Source organism: Micropterus dolomieu, linkage group LG04, assembly GCF_021292245.1.
Source record: "Micropterus dolomieu isolate WLL.071019.BEF.003 ecotype Adirondacks linkage group LG04, ASM2129224v1, whole genome shotgun sequence".
Taxonomy (NCBI): Eukaryota; Metazoa; Chordata; class Actinopteri; order Centrarchiformes; family Centrarchidae; genus Micropterus; species Micropterus dolomieu.
The window spans coordinates 18,900,306-18,916,004 of record NC_060153.1 but is presented as its reverse complement, the minus strand read 5'-3'; the positions used below and the strand labels follow the sequence as shown (position 1 = coordinate 18,916,004).

The 15,699-nt window shown below is 39.9% G+C and overlaps 1 protein-coding gene across 2 annotated transcripts in view; it reads left to right on the top strand.

The window, feature by feature from the left end:
* Positions 1–15,699, top strand: part of LOC123969524 (E3 ubiquitin-protein ligase SMURF2) — an 82,674-nt gene that overhangs the window by 28,479 nt on the left and 38,496 nt on the right. For both annotated transcript variants that reach the window (XM_046047001.1, XM_046047000.1), the window contains exon 2: positions 12,161–12,199. In XM_046047001.1, coding sequence (XP_045902957.1) covers positions 12,161–12,199 — 39 coding nt within the window. The remainder of the gene's footprint in view (positions 1–12,160; positions 12,200–15,699) is intronic.

Below are 15,699 nucleotides of genomic sequence, written 5' to 3'. Positions count from 1 at the left end.
CCCTTGGGTATGTTGAGGTTGTGGCTGTGCAACAGTTAATTTGTTCTTGTTAGCTAGCAGACATTTTTCAATTGACTTACAGTGCAGCTTTAAATTAAAAAGCAGAAAATGTGAAATGCTATTTTTTCACAACTGACATGTTTAGCTTTTGTTATTAACCTCTGATACATTAGATCTGATGGCATCATACTTGCTCAGTTTTAATATAGTAACATGATCCCAGGCCCTGTTTATTAAATAATGGAAACCTAAATAATGGATAAAAGTGCCCCTTGTATTTCAGAGGGTATGCATGTTGTTAGATTAAATGGCTCATCGAAGTTGAAATGGTTGAACTTTGGCTGACATTTATCTGCCATCCAACAAGATTTATACAACCCACAAAACGTTTTAAGACATCTAATTATAGCCTTGGTGATTTCAGTGCAGACAAATATCTAATTTGTATCCCATTTGCACACGATACATTTATATAAGTCATTCTCTGGTGTATTTTCCTCATTCTTCTTCATCATTCAATCCCTCCTCACCTCTGTCATCTCCTTATCTATTGCCGCCACCCCTCCTGCTCGCCCCTCTGTGTTTCCACAGTTGCAAGAGTGTCATCATTGTCAAAATTCCCTGGTCCAAATTAACTTCTCCCCTTTCTTTACCTCCCTCTGCTTTCCCATATTTCTCTTCCTTTTTCCCCCTCTACTGTGTGCATTCCGCAGATTTGTGACTCTAGATAGACCTTTCTCCACCCCTCCTCACATTCCTCCCTCCCTCCCTCCTAAATTCCACCGTAGATGCCTCCAGATAAACATATTGTCCTTACCTTCTCACCCCTCTCCAACCCAGTCCTCCTCCCCTGTGTAGTGACTACGTTCCCCTTCCATTCCTGACTCCAGATTGTTGGCGTCTCCTTGGGGAGTGTGTGTGTGTGTGTGGGGGGGGCTCTCAAATGAATGACATAATTGGCATCCAGAGCATTTACTGGGCTGGAGAATGGGCGGGAGGTTGGGAAATAGAGTAATGGCTTTCCACAGGAAGTGTAATGTAGATTAGATCCCCAGTTTGGCAACATTGCCCAGTGTTGGGATACCCAGAAATGCAAATTCATACAACAAGGTTATTTTTTGCTGCAGCAACATAAAGTTGGTCACGTAAACACAGTGTACTTGTGCTTGACATTTTGCCAACACATATTCTCTGTGTGTTCTAGTGAGTGAGCGAGCCCGACAGGGAGGCGTGAGGACGGGAAGAGGAAGTGTTTTGTTTAACTGTTGAACAATGCTGTGAATGAGACAGTATGGTGCTGTAGCAAGAGTCATAATGGGGCAAAGACAAAGGATGTGGACCTTCCCTTTTAAATCTGAATGACTGTCATTAATGACTCGGAGGAGGAGGGGGAGGTTAAGTCTTTTTAACATAGAAATCTGTTGGCTTCTATAAATGATTGTTGTATTTTATAGTATTAAAGTATTTTATAGTGTATATAGATAAATAGAAAATTTACAAACACACACCACATTGGCTGGCATCAAGAGGTAAAGTTTGCTTTGAGCCATATGCACATTTCATTACTTTTTTCACATTGAAGATCAGCTTGTTGGTATACAACTGCATCTCTCACGGTCATCCTACACTTTTCAGTTTTGGCAGGGTGGCGTTGCAGTGTTTCGGTGATCGATTTTGGGGCTAGCGGGGTACATTTCTAGTAGTTAAGGTTATTTCTTATTTAACCAATTTAATTCTACTTCATTCCCCACCTTTATTTTAGTGTTTACTCTTTAGCCTTCTTGAATCTGCTACCTTTTCTCTTACTTCTCTTTTCCCCGCACACTTGTACGCCTACACCTCTGCCGATGTGGTACCAAGTGACATCTGCACCGCTGTGTTCACTGTTGTTTACCTGGTCCGGGCTTGTGAAAAATCTCTCCATGCGTTTCTCTGCAAAATGTTAAAATGGGTCAATACTCCAAATATACCTGGGCAGCTGACAATCATAATAGTATTTCATTTCATAAACAAAATGCAGTTCAAAGTGCTTTACATTCACAAGCACTTAAATGAGCAAATACACCTAAAATACAGCAGCATGCACATACTCCACAGGCACAATATACAGGTATTAAAACTGGAAAGGGGTAGTAAACAGGGCTATAAAATCAAAATACATAAATAAAAGTGTGTTTAATCAGTTAAAAGCATGCATGCAACAACTTTTTGGCATCTTCCAAGGCGTGGAAGGGTCTAACTCTGGCAGAGATTTTTGACAACCCTTTCTGTACAACCAGACATTTCAATCTATTAGAAATAATTTCTTTTTGTGTACTGGTGCCAACTGTAAGAATTTCTGTCTTGTCCTCATTCAGATATATATCTTGGTGACCTGCCCCTGTAAAGTCTGTGTGTGGGGAAACACTGTGTTGGTGTTGGCTGTATGCACTCTGTTGTAGGGAAGTTTAAAATGATCTAGTTAATGCTTAAACTTGACACCACACCATACACTGTTGAAAATGTCTGAGTCTTGTGACACATTTGATTGCCTCCCTGCTATGCTTAGGTTGCATTTAATTGAGTTGTTGCAGTTCCTGTTTTGAAGTAGTGACTGTTGGGTCGTTGAACCTTTGTTTGCAAATCGTTTAAACCTTTTTATGTCCGTCAGAAAGTTTTTTTTTTTTTTTTTTTTTTTTTTTTTTTAAATAGACGCATGTTCTGTTAAATATTTGAACTCCAACAACAATAGGCCTAGAAGCCTTTATTTCACCGTGAAAGATGTTGCCCTGAGGAGGGGTTTTAGCTGTGGGACTCGAGCTTTTTCATGCTTCCTAGACAGCCACAACACAGTCCTGTGTGTTGAAAATGTCTAGACAGCCCTCAACCTCACTGTTGACCATGCTAATATTTGGTAATGGTTTACAGTTAGAGTAGTAATGTTGTGTTGGTTAAATACCAGCATAACACTAAACAAACACATTAGCTCATTATTGAATCACAACTTGACTGTGACAGTCACTGACAGGTTGATTACACGTGTAAAATTCAAAAGTGCATCATTATTGCACTAAACTTAGGTTATATTGCCAAAAAGGTGAAGAAAGCTATTGATCGATTTTAGATGATGGGTCTACGTAGAAGCAGGGTGAGTTTTGAGCAGCTAACACAGATTTTAAATCATGACAAATGCAAGTATGAATATTTTCAGCCTTGTTGGCTACAGTCTGTTTTTTTTACCTGTATTTCAGGTAGAAAATGTGAAAATGTGCTTGCTCCCCTTACATTAAAACACAAGCTGAACATAATGTCCAATGGAAGCACCTGCGTTGTTTTGATGTCCTTCAGTGTACATGTATGCACTGCATCCTTGTTCATTGGGCTTAGTCAACACTATTACATACATCGGTCAGTGTTTCCCCTATATGTATTCAGGAGCGGCGGTGCGCTGCTCCTGAATCACGGCCGCCGCTACTAAAATTTCCCACGATCAATAAACTATGCGCTACAAATGTTTTCACTTGCACACTGTGCGAGCACGGCAGCACTCGGCTCGCTTCCTCTCCTCGTTCTATGCAGAACATATGTAACAGATGGTGTTATAAGAGCAGCGTAACTCTGAATCAGGCTCTAGCTTTTTCAACTGTTTGTTCAGAGATATGGTGAAAATAATGGCCCAATATGATGTGAAATTACATATTTTTCATTAGAAAACACAAAAATTTCTTGGGGGAGGACCCCCCAACCCCCGACCAACACCAAAACATTCATATAAGCACACATTAAACTGGGAAAATACTGCAGTTTTAAGCTATTTTAAGGTGCATCGCATGCTCATGGACACAAGAGCAATGTTACTGAAACATGTTGTTTTGGGGTTTTATATTCAGACAAAAATTTTGCTTCACCTCCGCTGTTACAACTCCATCCTAGGTGAAACACTGAAGTTTATTTGTTTTGTGAAGTGACTAAAAAATTCCTAGAGGAAACACTGCCTGTGCAGTTACCTTTCTGTAAACAAAACTAATTTTTTGTAAACTTGTCCATACACCAGGTGCCCTAGAATCAAATGTGCACTAAACTGAAGCTAAAATAAAAAGATCCTAGGATCACCACTACAACAGCAGTGTTCTTCATAACCGCATCAGCATCCAAGCTCAGAAACTGGATGCTGATGCAGCACGGCTTGACTGTCCCGTCCTTGTAGTGCTGCCGGAGAATTCATTTAACAAATGGACCACAAAATGGCTGTACTTGACTGTGGAGTTGGCAGTGCACAATCACGCAATCGTCTACTGGAGTTACTGACCACAAACCCTTTGTCTAGGGCAGAGCAGCCCAGATCTATGGTTTGAAAATGTTCACAGAGTGCTAGAGTCATGCTGCTGGTTCAGTGGACTGTACAGTGCGAATCATACACTGTTGTGAACTTGAATAAAGCTCTTGTCCTTTGTCTTGTCATCCTGTTTCTCCTACAATCCTACAGTATTATTTTCCCAGTTATTTCTACAGTGCCTTTCTACTTTTGCTGAAAATCCCCACACGACTCCCACAGCTCTCATATCTTATTCAGTGGAATAATACCACTATGAATGAATGATTCATACCACTCAGAATTAAGTGTCCTCATGAATGTGTCTTGGGACAGCATTTTCAGCAGCGTTTGTTGTTGTCAAAAAGGTATTGATTTTGTGAATTGTGCTGCTCTTATATTTGTAAAACTCTAAATGACCTGATCCATCAAACTGTGATGCAGTTTCCAAAGAGAGCACCCTGTTTGGGAAAGGATTTGAACATCTGACTCACCCCACCAACCTCTTTTCCCAATGAACAGAGTGAGGTGTTAAATAACCATTGCAAATGGCGACTTGGAGACTCCCTTGAGAAAACAAGTAGGAATCCCTCGACACCCCTGTCTGTTTATTACCTTTCACCTTTTGAAGGGAACTAATACCAACCTTAAGCATGACCTTTTGTATTCAGACAGATGGAGACGAGACAATGCTTCCGCCCATCTAACTGCCTCTCTTTGTGGTCCGAGGGGCATTGTGCATGCTTTTTAATGAATACTGAGGTACTTGCTTTTTGTAATACACATATAATTATCATACATAATTGTGCAGTGACTTATGTAAATTGCAGCATGTATATAGGTCTTACTCCAGGGGAATTTTTCATTCTACTAAATGTAATTATGGCATATTACATTAAATTATATGATGATCTCATTGACAGGGAATCAGACAGGTCTCTTTGGTGTCCTCTCTGTTAACATGAGTCTACAAGACGAGCATGATATTCACACAAAGTTAAAATTAGATCTTTTGATATTCTATTTGATTCATGAGACATTTATGAGTCATCTGTATATGACCCTATGATTCAGCGTGTGGCTCTGATTTTATACTCTGCAGGTGGTTGGACATATTCAAAGGAACAGACATCAAAAATATTGTTTTTCATATCCTCTTTTCATTTAATAGCCTTTAAATTCTGGTTTGCAAGCTCAATGAAGGTGTTTGCTTAAACAGCATACTACCGGTTCCCCTGGGGATGTGAAACTATGGTTGACCTCTGGAGCCTAAGGGCATATTGTCTGGGTCTGACTCCACCTCCCTTAGCTACCAGACAATGGTAAAGGCGTTATCCTAGTATGTTTGTTGCTTAGATGGATGGGCTTGGTTTGGTCTGACTGTTTTGATTTATGGCTTGTTTCAGACTGGGCTGTGTTGACTTACCTACAAATGTTCACAAAACAGCAGCTGTTTCAAATCCTTTTAATACCCAATGGAGCAGAGTTGACCCCTTTTTGACCTTTTAATTACTATCACAGCTTAGTTTAAGATGAGGGCAACTTTGGGTGGTTGAATGACTAAATCATCTATTTTTAGTGAAAAAGTTAATGTGAGCTCTTATAGTAGTCTGCAATAGTTTTCTTCCCTTCTAGAGGCTGATTTTCCCCATATACAGTAAATGCTCACAGACTTGGGCTGTAAATGTGAGAACAATTAGATTTTGACCTTTTTATACTGAGGAGTACATGGGTCGTCTTTAATTAAATATATCAAATTATTGTTGCACTGAAATGTCTTACATATGTGTGACTTGTTTGAAAGTGAGAACAACAGTCTGGACCCATCAACACCAGTAACTAAGTATCTTGTGTGGACTCCCTCCTTGTTACACAGTTGTCAGAGTTTACTTTTAGAGGACCCCCTGGTGATGGTAGATAGTTGTTATCTACCCCTCTGCTTAGTGAATTACAGGACACTAGTGTGCCGGCGTATTTACTGCCTCTCCTCTTACTGTGAGAGTGAGGGTTTTAGGTGGGGACGATGATACGCAAACGACACAGAGGGCAGCTTCACCCTAGGGCTTCCTGCTCGTCCTCTGATTCCTAGTTGACCTAGCTTTCCATGTTAGGGTCTGAATGAGTCTGGTCCTCTGCCAATCCTGGGTCACCATGGCCAGCCAGCTCACATGGCAGCTATTCAACACTGCTGGATCCCCATAGGGCGTGAGATGAGATTTGATTCCTCATTGATGATGCTAAGCCCAAATAAGATTATCAACATATTTACTATGAAAATCCTTGTGGAGCTACTTTTATTATAATAAAATCCATGGGGGCTGTATTTGCTGCAGTACGTCAAATAGAGGTGGCCTGAGAAATGTTCTCAGTATAAAGGCTGGGACACTTGAAAACACAAATATTTTGTTTCTTTGATGCAGTAGTTTATTTCTCTGCTCACCATCCAGCTCATTTATCTGTTTTTTTTCAAATTTTATTTTTGTACTCTGCTCTACTCTGATGACAGTGCTTTTTCTACAGCCATGCAGGGCTGCTGCATAGCTAAAGGTTGAACAGAGAAACCCTCTCACACAAACGCTAAGGAGCCCTTTATAGAAGAGGCTTTCCCCATATTTCAGGGATGAGAAGTTCATCTATAATGCAGATCTCTTGTGTAAAGAACACTTATTTCTAATGCACATGTCCAGATGGCTTTACCTTGCACCTTGTTGTTGCATTCTTTCTCATGGTACTCTGTCAGTACCTTGTTGTTAAGTGGGACAGACAGTTGTAGCAGTAATTTAGGTAAGCCTTCACCAAGCCTGATTCACCATATTTTTGTGCCTTCAGAAATCAAACCTCACTGGTAGTTTATCTCTGAGAACGGTGACTCCTTTTGAACCTAGTCGTCGTCAGTAGCAGCACCCTCCTGTGCCTGGCAGCACAGTTGAGGACAATGAGAGAGGCTTTTCCCTCTGTGGTAATTGTGGCTGAGACAGTGGAGCACTGTGCAGGTTAATACCTTAAGCTTCATTAGCATAGTTTGGTAACCAGTGCTCAGCAGACTCAGTTTAACCTAGTAGCTACTTTAACAGTGTTGCCTCTTCAGCAGTCATGTGCACCCACATCAAACACACTGACACACAGGGGTGGGAGAAATAATCGATTCTTAAATGCATCGCGATGCAGACGTGAAAGATTATGAATCGATTAACAATCTTGGACTTGGGTAGTCCTAACGACTGTAACGACTGTCGTTACGGCAACCAGGAACACTAATGAACCGGCAGTATCGACGATCCTGGCAAACGACCCCACTGAGGTTAAATAGCTGAGTTTCCCTTCCAGTCAGTCAGAACTGAAGAAGTCCTTTAGATGAGGGACGAAACGTCTTCCAGTATCTTCAACCAAGTCCAGTTGCCCTTGACTTTAACCTTCGTTGGATAAATGTCTAAAAATCGATTATTTAAATGTTAATTGATAACGTAATGTTGACGGAACGTAAAAGGCGGAACTCGCAGAGCCGTCAGTGTCACAGCCCCCACCCTCTTTAACTCATCCGCCCAGAGATCCGAAATGCTCCCTGTCTGGACACTTTCAAAGATCTACAAAAAAATCCAGCTCTTTACCCAGGCATTCAATCCTGAATGACTTTATGTTGTTCTGTAACTATGTGTAAAGCGTCCTTGGGTCCTGTGAAAGGCGCTAAAATATTTATGTAACGTTCCCTAAATTAGTAACAAAATAATATTAATTATCAGCTGTATGTCATTCCTAATTAAACTACTACTCAAGGGCTCAACACATCAGGCACAAGCTTAGACTAAACTGGTGTACAGCTCTGTCCTGTATACTGTACATCCTGATAATTATATTTCAGTTTTCAGGAGTCTGACAACTGGTTGTTAATGAAATGAGGGACCATGGAGCTGAGGTTAATAAAGGAAATTAGGGATGCAAACTACTGCTTTTAAGCTAATTAGGAGACGTTTCTTTAGGATTTTAATGTGCAAATTAAATGCTTCGTAATTATCCAGGGATCCTGTATAGAAAAAATTATGCATCAAGATGCATCGATAATCGTTTTATAATCGAATCGCAGCCCTCTGAATCTTAATCGAATCCTGAGGTGCCCAGAGATTCCCACCCCTACTGACACAGCTGTGATAAAAATCTAAAATTGAGTAATAATAACATGTAGACATTTTAGCTAAATTTCCCAGAACATGACTCAGCACTTTTGTCCAGCAGTTTCAACTGAATGAATGAAGTGAACCAAAATGGCAGCTCAAGTTAACAATCTAGTTGTTTTTTATTTATATAGCACCTTTTTTAAAAACGCAGTTAGAAAGTGCTCCACAGTATAAGAAATACAGTATGCATATTAAATGCACAGTATGTAATTTCTGCTGCCAGGGGTCTCTCACATCAAAACAACAACAAAAGACAATTTGTTGCAGTGAAGTAGCGCAGGACCATGGGAGATGTTGTCGTCATTGTTAAACAACCACCACTGCCGATAAAAATGTGGTGAATCTATCTGATGTTGTGAGGTGTCTCATTGTGAATACCTATAAGAAACTGATCCCCCAAATTTGTCTGTTTCACAGTATACTCCAAGCTTTTATTCAATCACAACATTATGACCAGTCTAAGATAATTTAATGCAGTATTAAAGCTTCCCTTTGGACTCTTAGACCTTAGTAGTGCTGTGGAGCTGTTTTGAGTGGGTCCCAGTTTTGTTCACGCGAGTGACTCACTATTCCACTGATCAACAGGTGGTGGTAACATGCCAAGATATGCTGCAGTGTGCCAGCAGTAAAGAAGACTGCAAACGAGTAAACATAGATGTAAACCATGCTGGATTTAAGAAAAAAAAAAAAAAAAAAAGGAAAATTGACTTGGCAAATGTTTTATGAGGAAGGAAATGCACTCAACACGTTTGTAAGACTCTCAAGGGGGTACACTCAATGTGTTTTGGTGAGTATCCCCTAAATGTTAACACAACTCCACAAGGGCCCTTTTCAAACCAATGGATCGAATGATATTTGTCACTAAACCTCTGCGAATACCCTGATATACATGTGCACAAAATATGCTCATACATACATCATTGGTGGCTGATCTCGGAGTTGGATTCTGTGTCCACAAATGTTCTGCCAAGACTTCAGCCCTCTTTTTCTCCTGTTTTTCTCCTGTCTGCCGACAACATTGTGTCCATTTTATCCCACAGTAGGCTTTTCTGGCTGCCTCTGATTTGGCCTGTGCCCATACTGTCGGCTTTGGTGGTGTAATTTCCCCTGACAAGCTGATGGTTAGTGTTCATCGTGTTGGGCCAGTCACTGTAATTTGGTTTGTGTTGAGATCGTCTGTTCCCATGTTGTGATTCTGTCTGATTTGTCTGACTGTGTCATTTTGGGCACTGTCAAGGTCACATTGTTGAGTGGGTGTAATGCTAGGTTGATTTCCAACGCCTGCTTGTTTGTTTGTTTCTCATCCGTGGCAAGTTTACATACTCTTACATGATCTATTGTGTAATGCATGTACATGATGTCTCCGGCACAGCACAGTTTTGGCATAGGTGTTTTAATGTGCTTGAAAGATGGAGTAACAACAAAACCTCTAATGATAAATTGTCTTTCTCGTATACAAAGTTGACATTTAAGCTTAAAACAGCTGAAGTTAAGCTATTGGTCTGGCGGTTGACATGATTCTTAAATGAATAAGGACGTCAGAAACTCCTATATGTTAAAGTGGGATAACTTAACACTTACAGTGCTAAACTGCTGCCATCTGGTAAGAGACACAGAAGTATCTGCTGTCGTACCACCAGACTACAGAGTAGCTTCTTCTCTCAGGCTGTGAGAGTCCTCAATAGTAAAATAATTTTATTTCTATGACTTATTATTTATTCACCCATCTGCTGTATATAATTTTTGTATGTTTGTTTTTGTTAGTAGAATAAAGGGAACTACAACTTAATCCTGTAATACAACCCTGTGTTGTAAAATTATAAATAAATCTACCTTGTTCATTTGTTGTATGCAGCTAGACTACTTTATACCTACATTATGATACCTTTCTGTGCTCATCTAAACATGGTCACAACAGCTCCTTGACCCTGATAACTGCATAAGAATTGTATCCATTAAGCTACACAGGATATTCATAGACTGTGTCATATTTTCTAATGATGGTACTACATGCACACTTGGTTGCTGTAAATAGATGCTCTTGCAACAAGCTTTAGCCAGTGTTGTGTATGGACCCTTTTGGAAATAAAAGACATAGCCTAGAGTTTATCTGCCACTGGGTAGAGCATAACGTTTTTACATCTAATCTTGTGGTATTTATTTCTGCTTTATTAGACTGTGGTAGAGGGGAAGTGGCAAAAAATATTGCAAGAGAAAGAAGATGACAAGCCGCAGACATGTCTGTAAAAATTTAAGTATAATAAGTGAGGTAGTTGCTCTTTTGCCCAGAGACTAAGGCCATGATTTGGCAGGAAACTTGAGGGGGGGGTCACCTGTACATGGATTGATAATGAAGTAAACGTGTCTGCACATGACCATGAATAGAAAGAAGTGAATATAGGAAATGGATGCATAAGTGGAAGCGCTTGCAGAGAGACTGAACATTGTATATAGGTTTTCCCACACCTTTTTTTCTGTCTCTTTGCTTAGAGTTTATCAAAACCTATAATTAATTTCATCAGACAAGTCATTAGGATGTTGGTCTATCTGCTGGCAGTCCACGATGTTTATTTAACTCCCTTTGGCATCTCTTCAGGTCACTGCTGTTTTTATTGTCTTTGTCATGCTGGTTTTCTCTGCCACTGCTCTTAATTGTTGATGCTTGGCATGCTTTGTCTCGCTTTATAATTGTCTAAGATTGTCTCACCAGCTCCAAATAAAACGTTGCCCTGCTTCAGTTCACCTAGGACCTCCAACATGCTAGGAGAGAGACACTTTGGGTGGGAAATAAAAAATACAACAGCAGACAAACCCAAACACAGACTTGCCCTCTTACGTTCTCTATCTCTGTTGAAAAGCCATTGTATGTTTTCTGTGATGCTAACTCCCCGGGACATGCTTCATACAGGAGAGAGTGCTTTTCTACTCAATATTTTACAAGGAGAAACTGTTAAATATGATCTCCTGACCTGTGATGGGACAGTGGAGATGCACAAACCAATATGTTGGCAAAAAGACATCAGTTATTACTCAAAGGAAACTGTGTCAAGTTTTACAGCTGAGACAGAAATTGATTGCTGGATTTTTACTAAAACATTACCAGAGAGAAACAGTTAGCCTAATTAACATGTTATTGATGATACATTACATCTGCAAAATTTTAAAATGATATTAAATAGTAGAATATTTCTCAGAGTTTGTAATATCACTAGCAAGTAAGAGAGATGACTGCACAAAACGGCTATATAAGCAGACAGGTGGCTTATGATGCACTAATGATGAGTATCTGTCCAGGGACAACGGATGAAAAATTGCCTTTTGGCTAATTCTGGTGCATTTGCAGCAATGTTAATTAATGTACACTGTCCCTGTCAAATAAACTAATAAATAAATAAATAAAGGCTGAAATACATTTGTCACTACTGATGTTTTATATAAATGGAATATAAAGATTAAAAGAAGAGAGATCACACATTCTTGGGATGCTGCTTGTTTTTTCAAAAATATATGTGAAATACTGTGTACTTTCTTACAGCAAATATTCAGTTGAAAAATGACATGCCACTGTTTATTTGGTGACAACCACGGTTTTTGTGCATTCTTAGAACAAGAAATAGATGTATAGAATAGTGCCAAGTTTGTGCACATCTGATCTTTAACCTGTTATTAACATCTCTCTGTATGTCTTCTCTTCCAGTCCTGTGTGCAAAGAACCTGGCAAAGAAAGACTTCTTCCGTAAGTAGAGCCTATTTTTACATGTTGCTATTCCTGGCGCATTCCCTCCCTCGTGCATTAGAATGGGCTTTGTCAGCAGTGGCAGCTTGCTGGCTTTTGAAGCCATCCTGTAAATGAAGTCCCTTAAGAGCCTGTCTGTTATACACCGGGAGGCCTGGCACGCATAGGGACCCACCGCTAACCTAACTTCTAGTAATGGGTATCGGTTTCATTAGCACAAAAGCACTAGACTTAATTAAAAAGGCTTTATTTGAACTGTACAGAAATGACACCTTATTTAGTCCAGCTCATTCCCAATTCTGAATGGCAATTACATGAGGATAAATGCAAAGTTCAGTCAAGGGGACATTTCATCATCTGACTGCATTTTGTCATAAAAACATCACATGGCATGTCAAATGATGTTAATTTTGTAGTGGAAGAAAATTAGGATAGTTGAATATGGTGGTAAGTGGTACAAGTAGAGCCTACCTAGCAATGTTTAGCTTTCGATTTGAACACATGCTAATGAGATTTTAGAGAAAGTCTGAAAAGTCCCACAACTAGGGATGGGTATCATTAGGAGTTTAATGGTATTACTACTCTTACTGATACTGCTTATCCTTCCCAAGAAAAAAAACAAATTAAGAACTGTATTAACACTGTTTGATTTTCTGAACAATAATTTACAATAAAAAAACAGCAGTGTTTTGAACAAATCACTATTATAGACTCTAATGTTTTGATGATGCAAAATAAAATACAAACGTAATCAATCAACTGGCTAAAACTGCCTGTATATGATGCACTTTCGATAAATGTTTGGACAGACCGCTTGTGTTTCCGCGAGCAGGGTCTCTTGTGTGCGTGCTGTAGCCTGTGAGAGAGCGAGCATGCAGGCTTTGTTAGAGATGTCTCTTCTGAATTGGGAATAGCGAAAATACATCATGGACGATTGTCTTAATCTTATTAGAAATTACACAGTTGGTGAGATAAAATGTGCAAGGTAACGTTTATGTAGCAATAATAAATAGGGAATATGTTTTCAGTACTACAGTCTTTTATAATTTACCCATCCACAGCCACGCCATGATTGGACTTGATGGGATAAAACACACAAGTGCACACAAACATAATACATAAGGTCATCCGAGGGAGGAAGAAATATGTTTTCTTCTTTCTGGCTTCTAATTTACCATTGCTTTAGGCAGTTTCATCAACTTCTTTTTAGACGATCAGGACAGGAGTCCGTGTTCTGCTGCGGGCATTAATGTAAGGGTAAATGTATTATTAAATTTCAGTAATGAGACTTTTTTTCACCAAAGAATACCTTCTAAGCAACCCACATCTTTTTACCATAATTGTCAGTGATGGTCATGGTAAAAGCTCTAAATTGCAACAGTGGCGGGGTGTTCAGCTAGTAGTTTTGTTCTTCATTTACCTGTACGTCATGGTTGCTGACAGAAGGGATTTAATTTTTTGCCTATCACGGACACACACGAACACACAAAGCCACAGAAAGAGAAGTGCCATGAAGGCATAAGGGTGACTGAACAGGTTTAACTTGCGTGAAGTATCGGTGCCCAGAGGTATATACTCTTGTCATATTGAAAATATGCACATACATGCATGCTCAGTCACACAGAGAACACGAGATAAACACACCATGAAGAATCCCTTATCAGATTTTCAACTAAATGAGGTACTGTGAAAAGACCTCAAAATTGTAGTGGCAATTTGGCTTACAAACAGTAGTCAATAATAGTAAATACAAAATGTATTCAACAGTGATTAAAAACTGCAATCCTGTGTTTCCCACAGAATTAGATTCTATTTACATTTATTCATTTACCTGACGCTTTTATCCAAAGCAACTTACAATTGCTATTTAGGTCAGAGGTCGCACGCCTCTGGAGCAAATAGGGGTTAAGTGTCTTGCTCAGGGGACACTTTGGTAGACACAGTGTCATAGATGGGGAATTGAAACCGGGTCTCTCACACCTAAGGTGTGATTCTTACCCACAGTACCATCACCACCATTTGTTGTTAGCTAAATTATACCGCATATAATGTGCTCCACTGCAAATATAAATAACTGAACAATATATACAGTTCCTTTGCTTCAAATTCTGTCAAACAAATAACGGCATCTATACAGTGAAGAATAGAAATCCCAATTTCTGACCTGCCCTGCTGCATGTCTCTGTCTGCTGTCAGTGTAACCTAATCTGCCCCAACTGGCTCTCCCCTGCTGCCCTTGTCCTCCGCTCCTACAACTGGCTCTTCATTAGCTACAGCTATCCCTCCCTGACCCTCTCTTGGTGCTTCATGGTGATTGGTGCTTCAGTGTAGCCTATTGAATCCTTCAGTTCAATGAATCGTTCAGTGCTTGACCGGAGCTCTGACTGCGTAGTCCTACTGACCAAATTGAAAGACTGCCTAACTTTCAGTTTGCCTCGCTAACTAGGGAACTGGGATGGTGATTCGTGAAGGTTAAGCCATTGAGCTGAGAATTTAGTTGGATAAAGATAGCGTTTGCAATCTGAAATAGCAGCAACACATGTGCACACACTTCTTTCAGGTAGTGTATCCTTATAGCTGTCCTCAGTAATGTAAATGTTAGCCTGTGCATCTGCGCTAATATCAATCTAGTGAATGTCATCTGGATTCCTGTCTAAGGGCGGGGGGGACGCTGTCACAAGTGTATTGGAAACACTGGGCAATAAATACTGTTGTGTGTGTGTGTGTGTGTGTGTGTGTGTGTGTGTGAAAATACACACACACACACACACACACACACACACACACACACACACACACACACACACACACACACACACACACACACACACACACACAAAAGTAGGTTTATTATTCAGGATGGCTCCCAAGTATTTGGGTAGGTCTCGTGCCAATTTCAATAAACATCTTTGGTTTTACATGTTCAGTTGTAGGAAGACTGTCACCAACTGACAGATTATCCTTCTACTGGGCCATGACTCTGTTTCTCCTTGTACAGAAGGCTTATTATTACAGAGTCATCCGCAAACTTAATTAGAATCAGAAACACTATTGATCCCAGAGGGGAAATTCTTTTGTTACAATTGCTCACTTTGCATATCAAGATATTAAGGACTAGATGGAGAATATAACGAAATATAAATGTAAGATCGAATTAGGGCTGACCCTAATAGTCGCAGCGAAACAAGGATCATGCCATTTTGGCGATATTGGGGTGCTCAACGTCTGATTTTATATAGAACTACCAGTTTTCTCCCAATGAGTTAATATACAGCATATTACAATATACATTTCAACGTTTAATGCTGTAAATAAACATGTGAAAAGAAAAAAACTTTCAATGTTTTTAAAGTGCGTGAATAAATCAAAAATTGTAACCCTAACCCTGGGTCGTCAGTGTGCACGTGCAGGCGTAGCGTGTATGTGTGTAGTGGCAGAAGAGGAACGCTTGCTGAAGAGACTGAGCCCAGGTCACTGGTGTTGTGCCAAGTTGTCCGCAC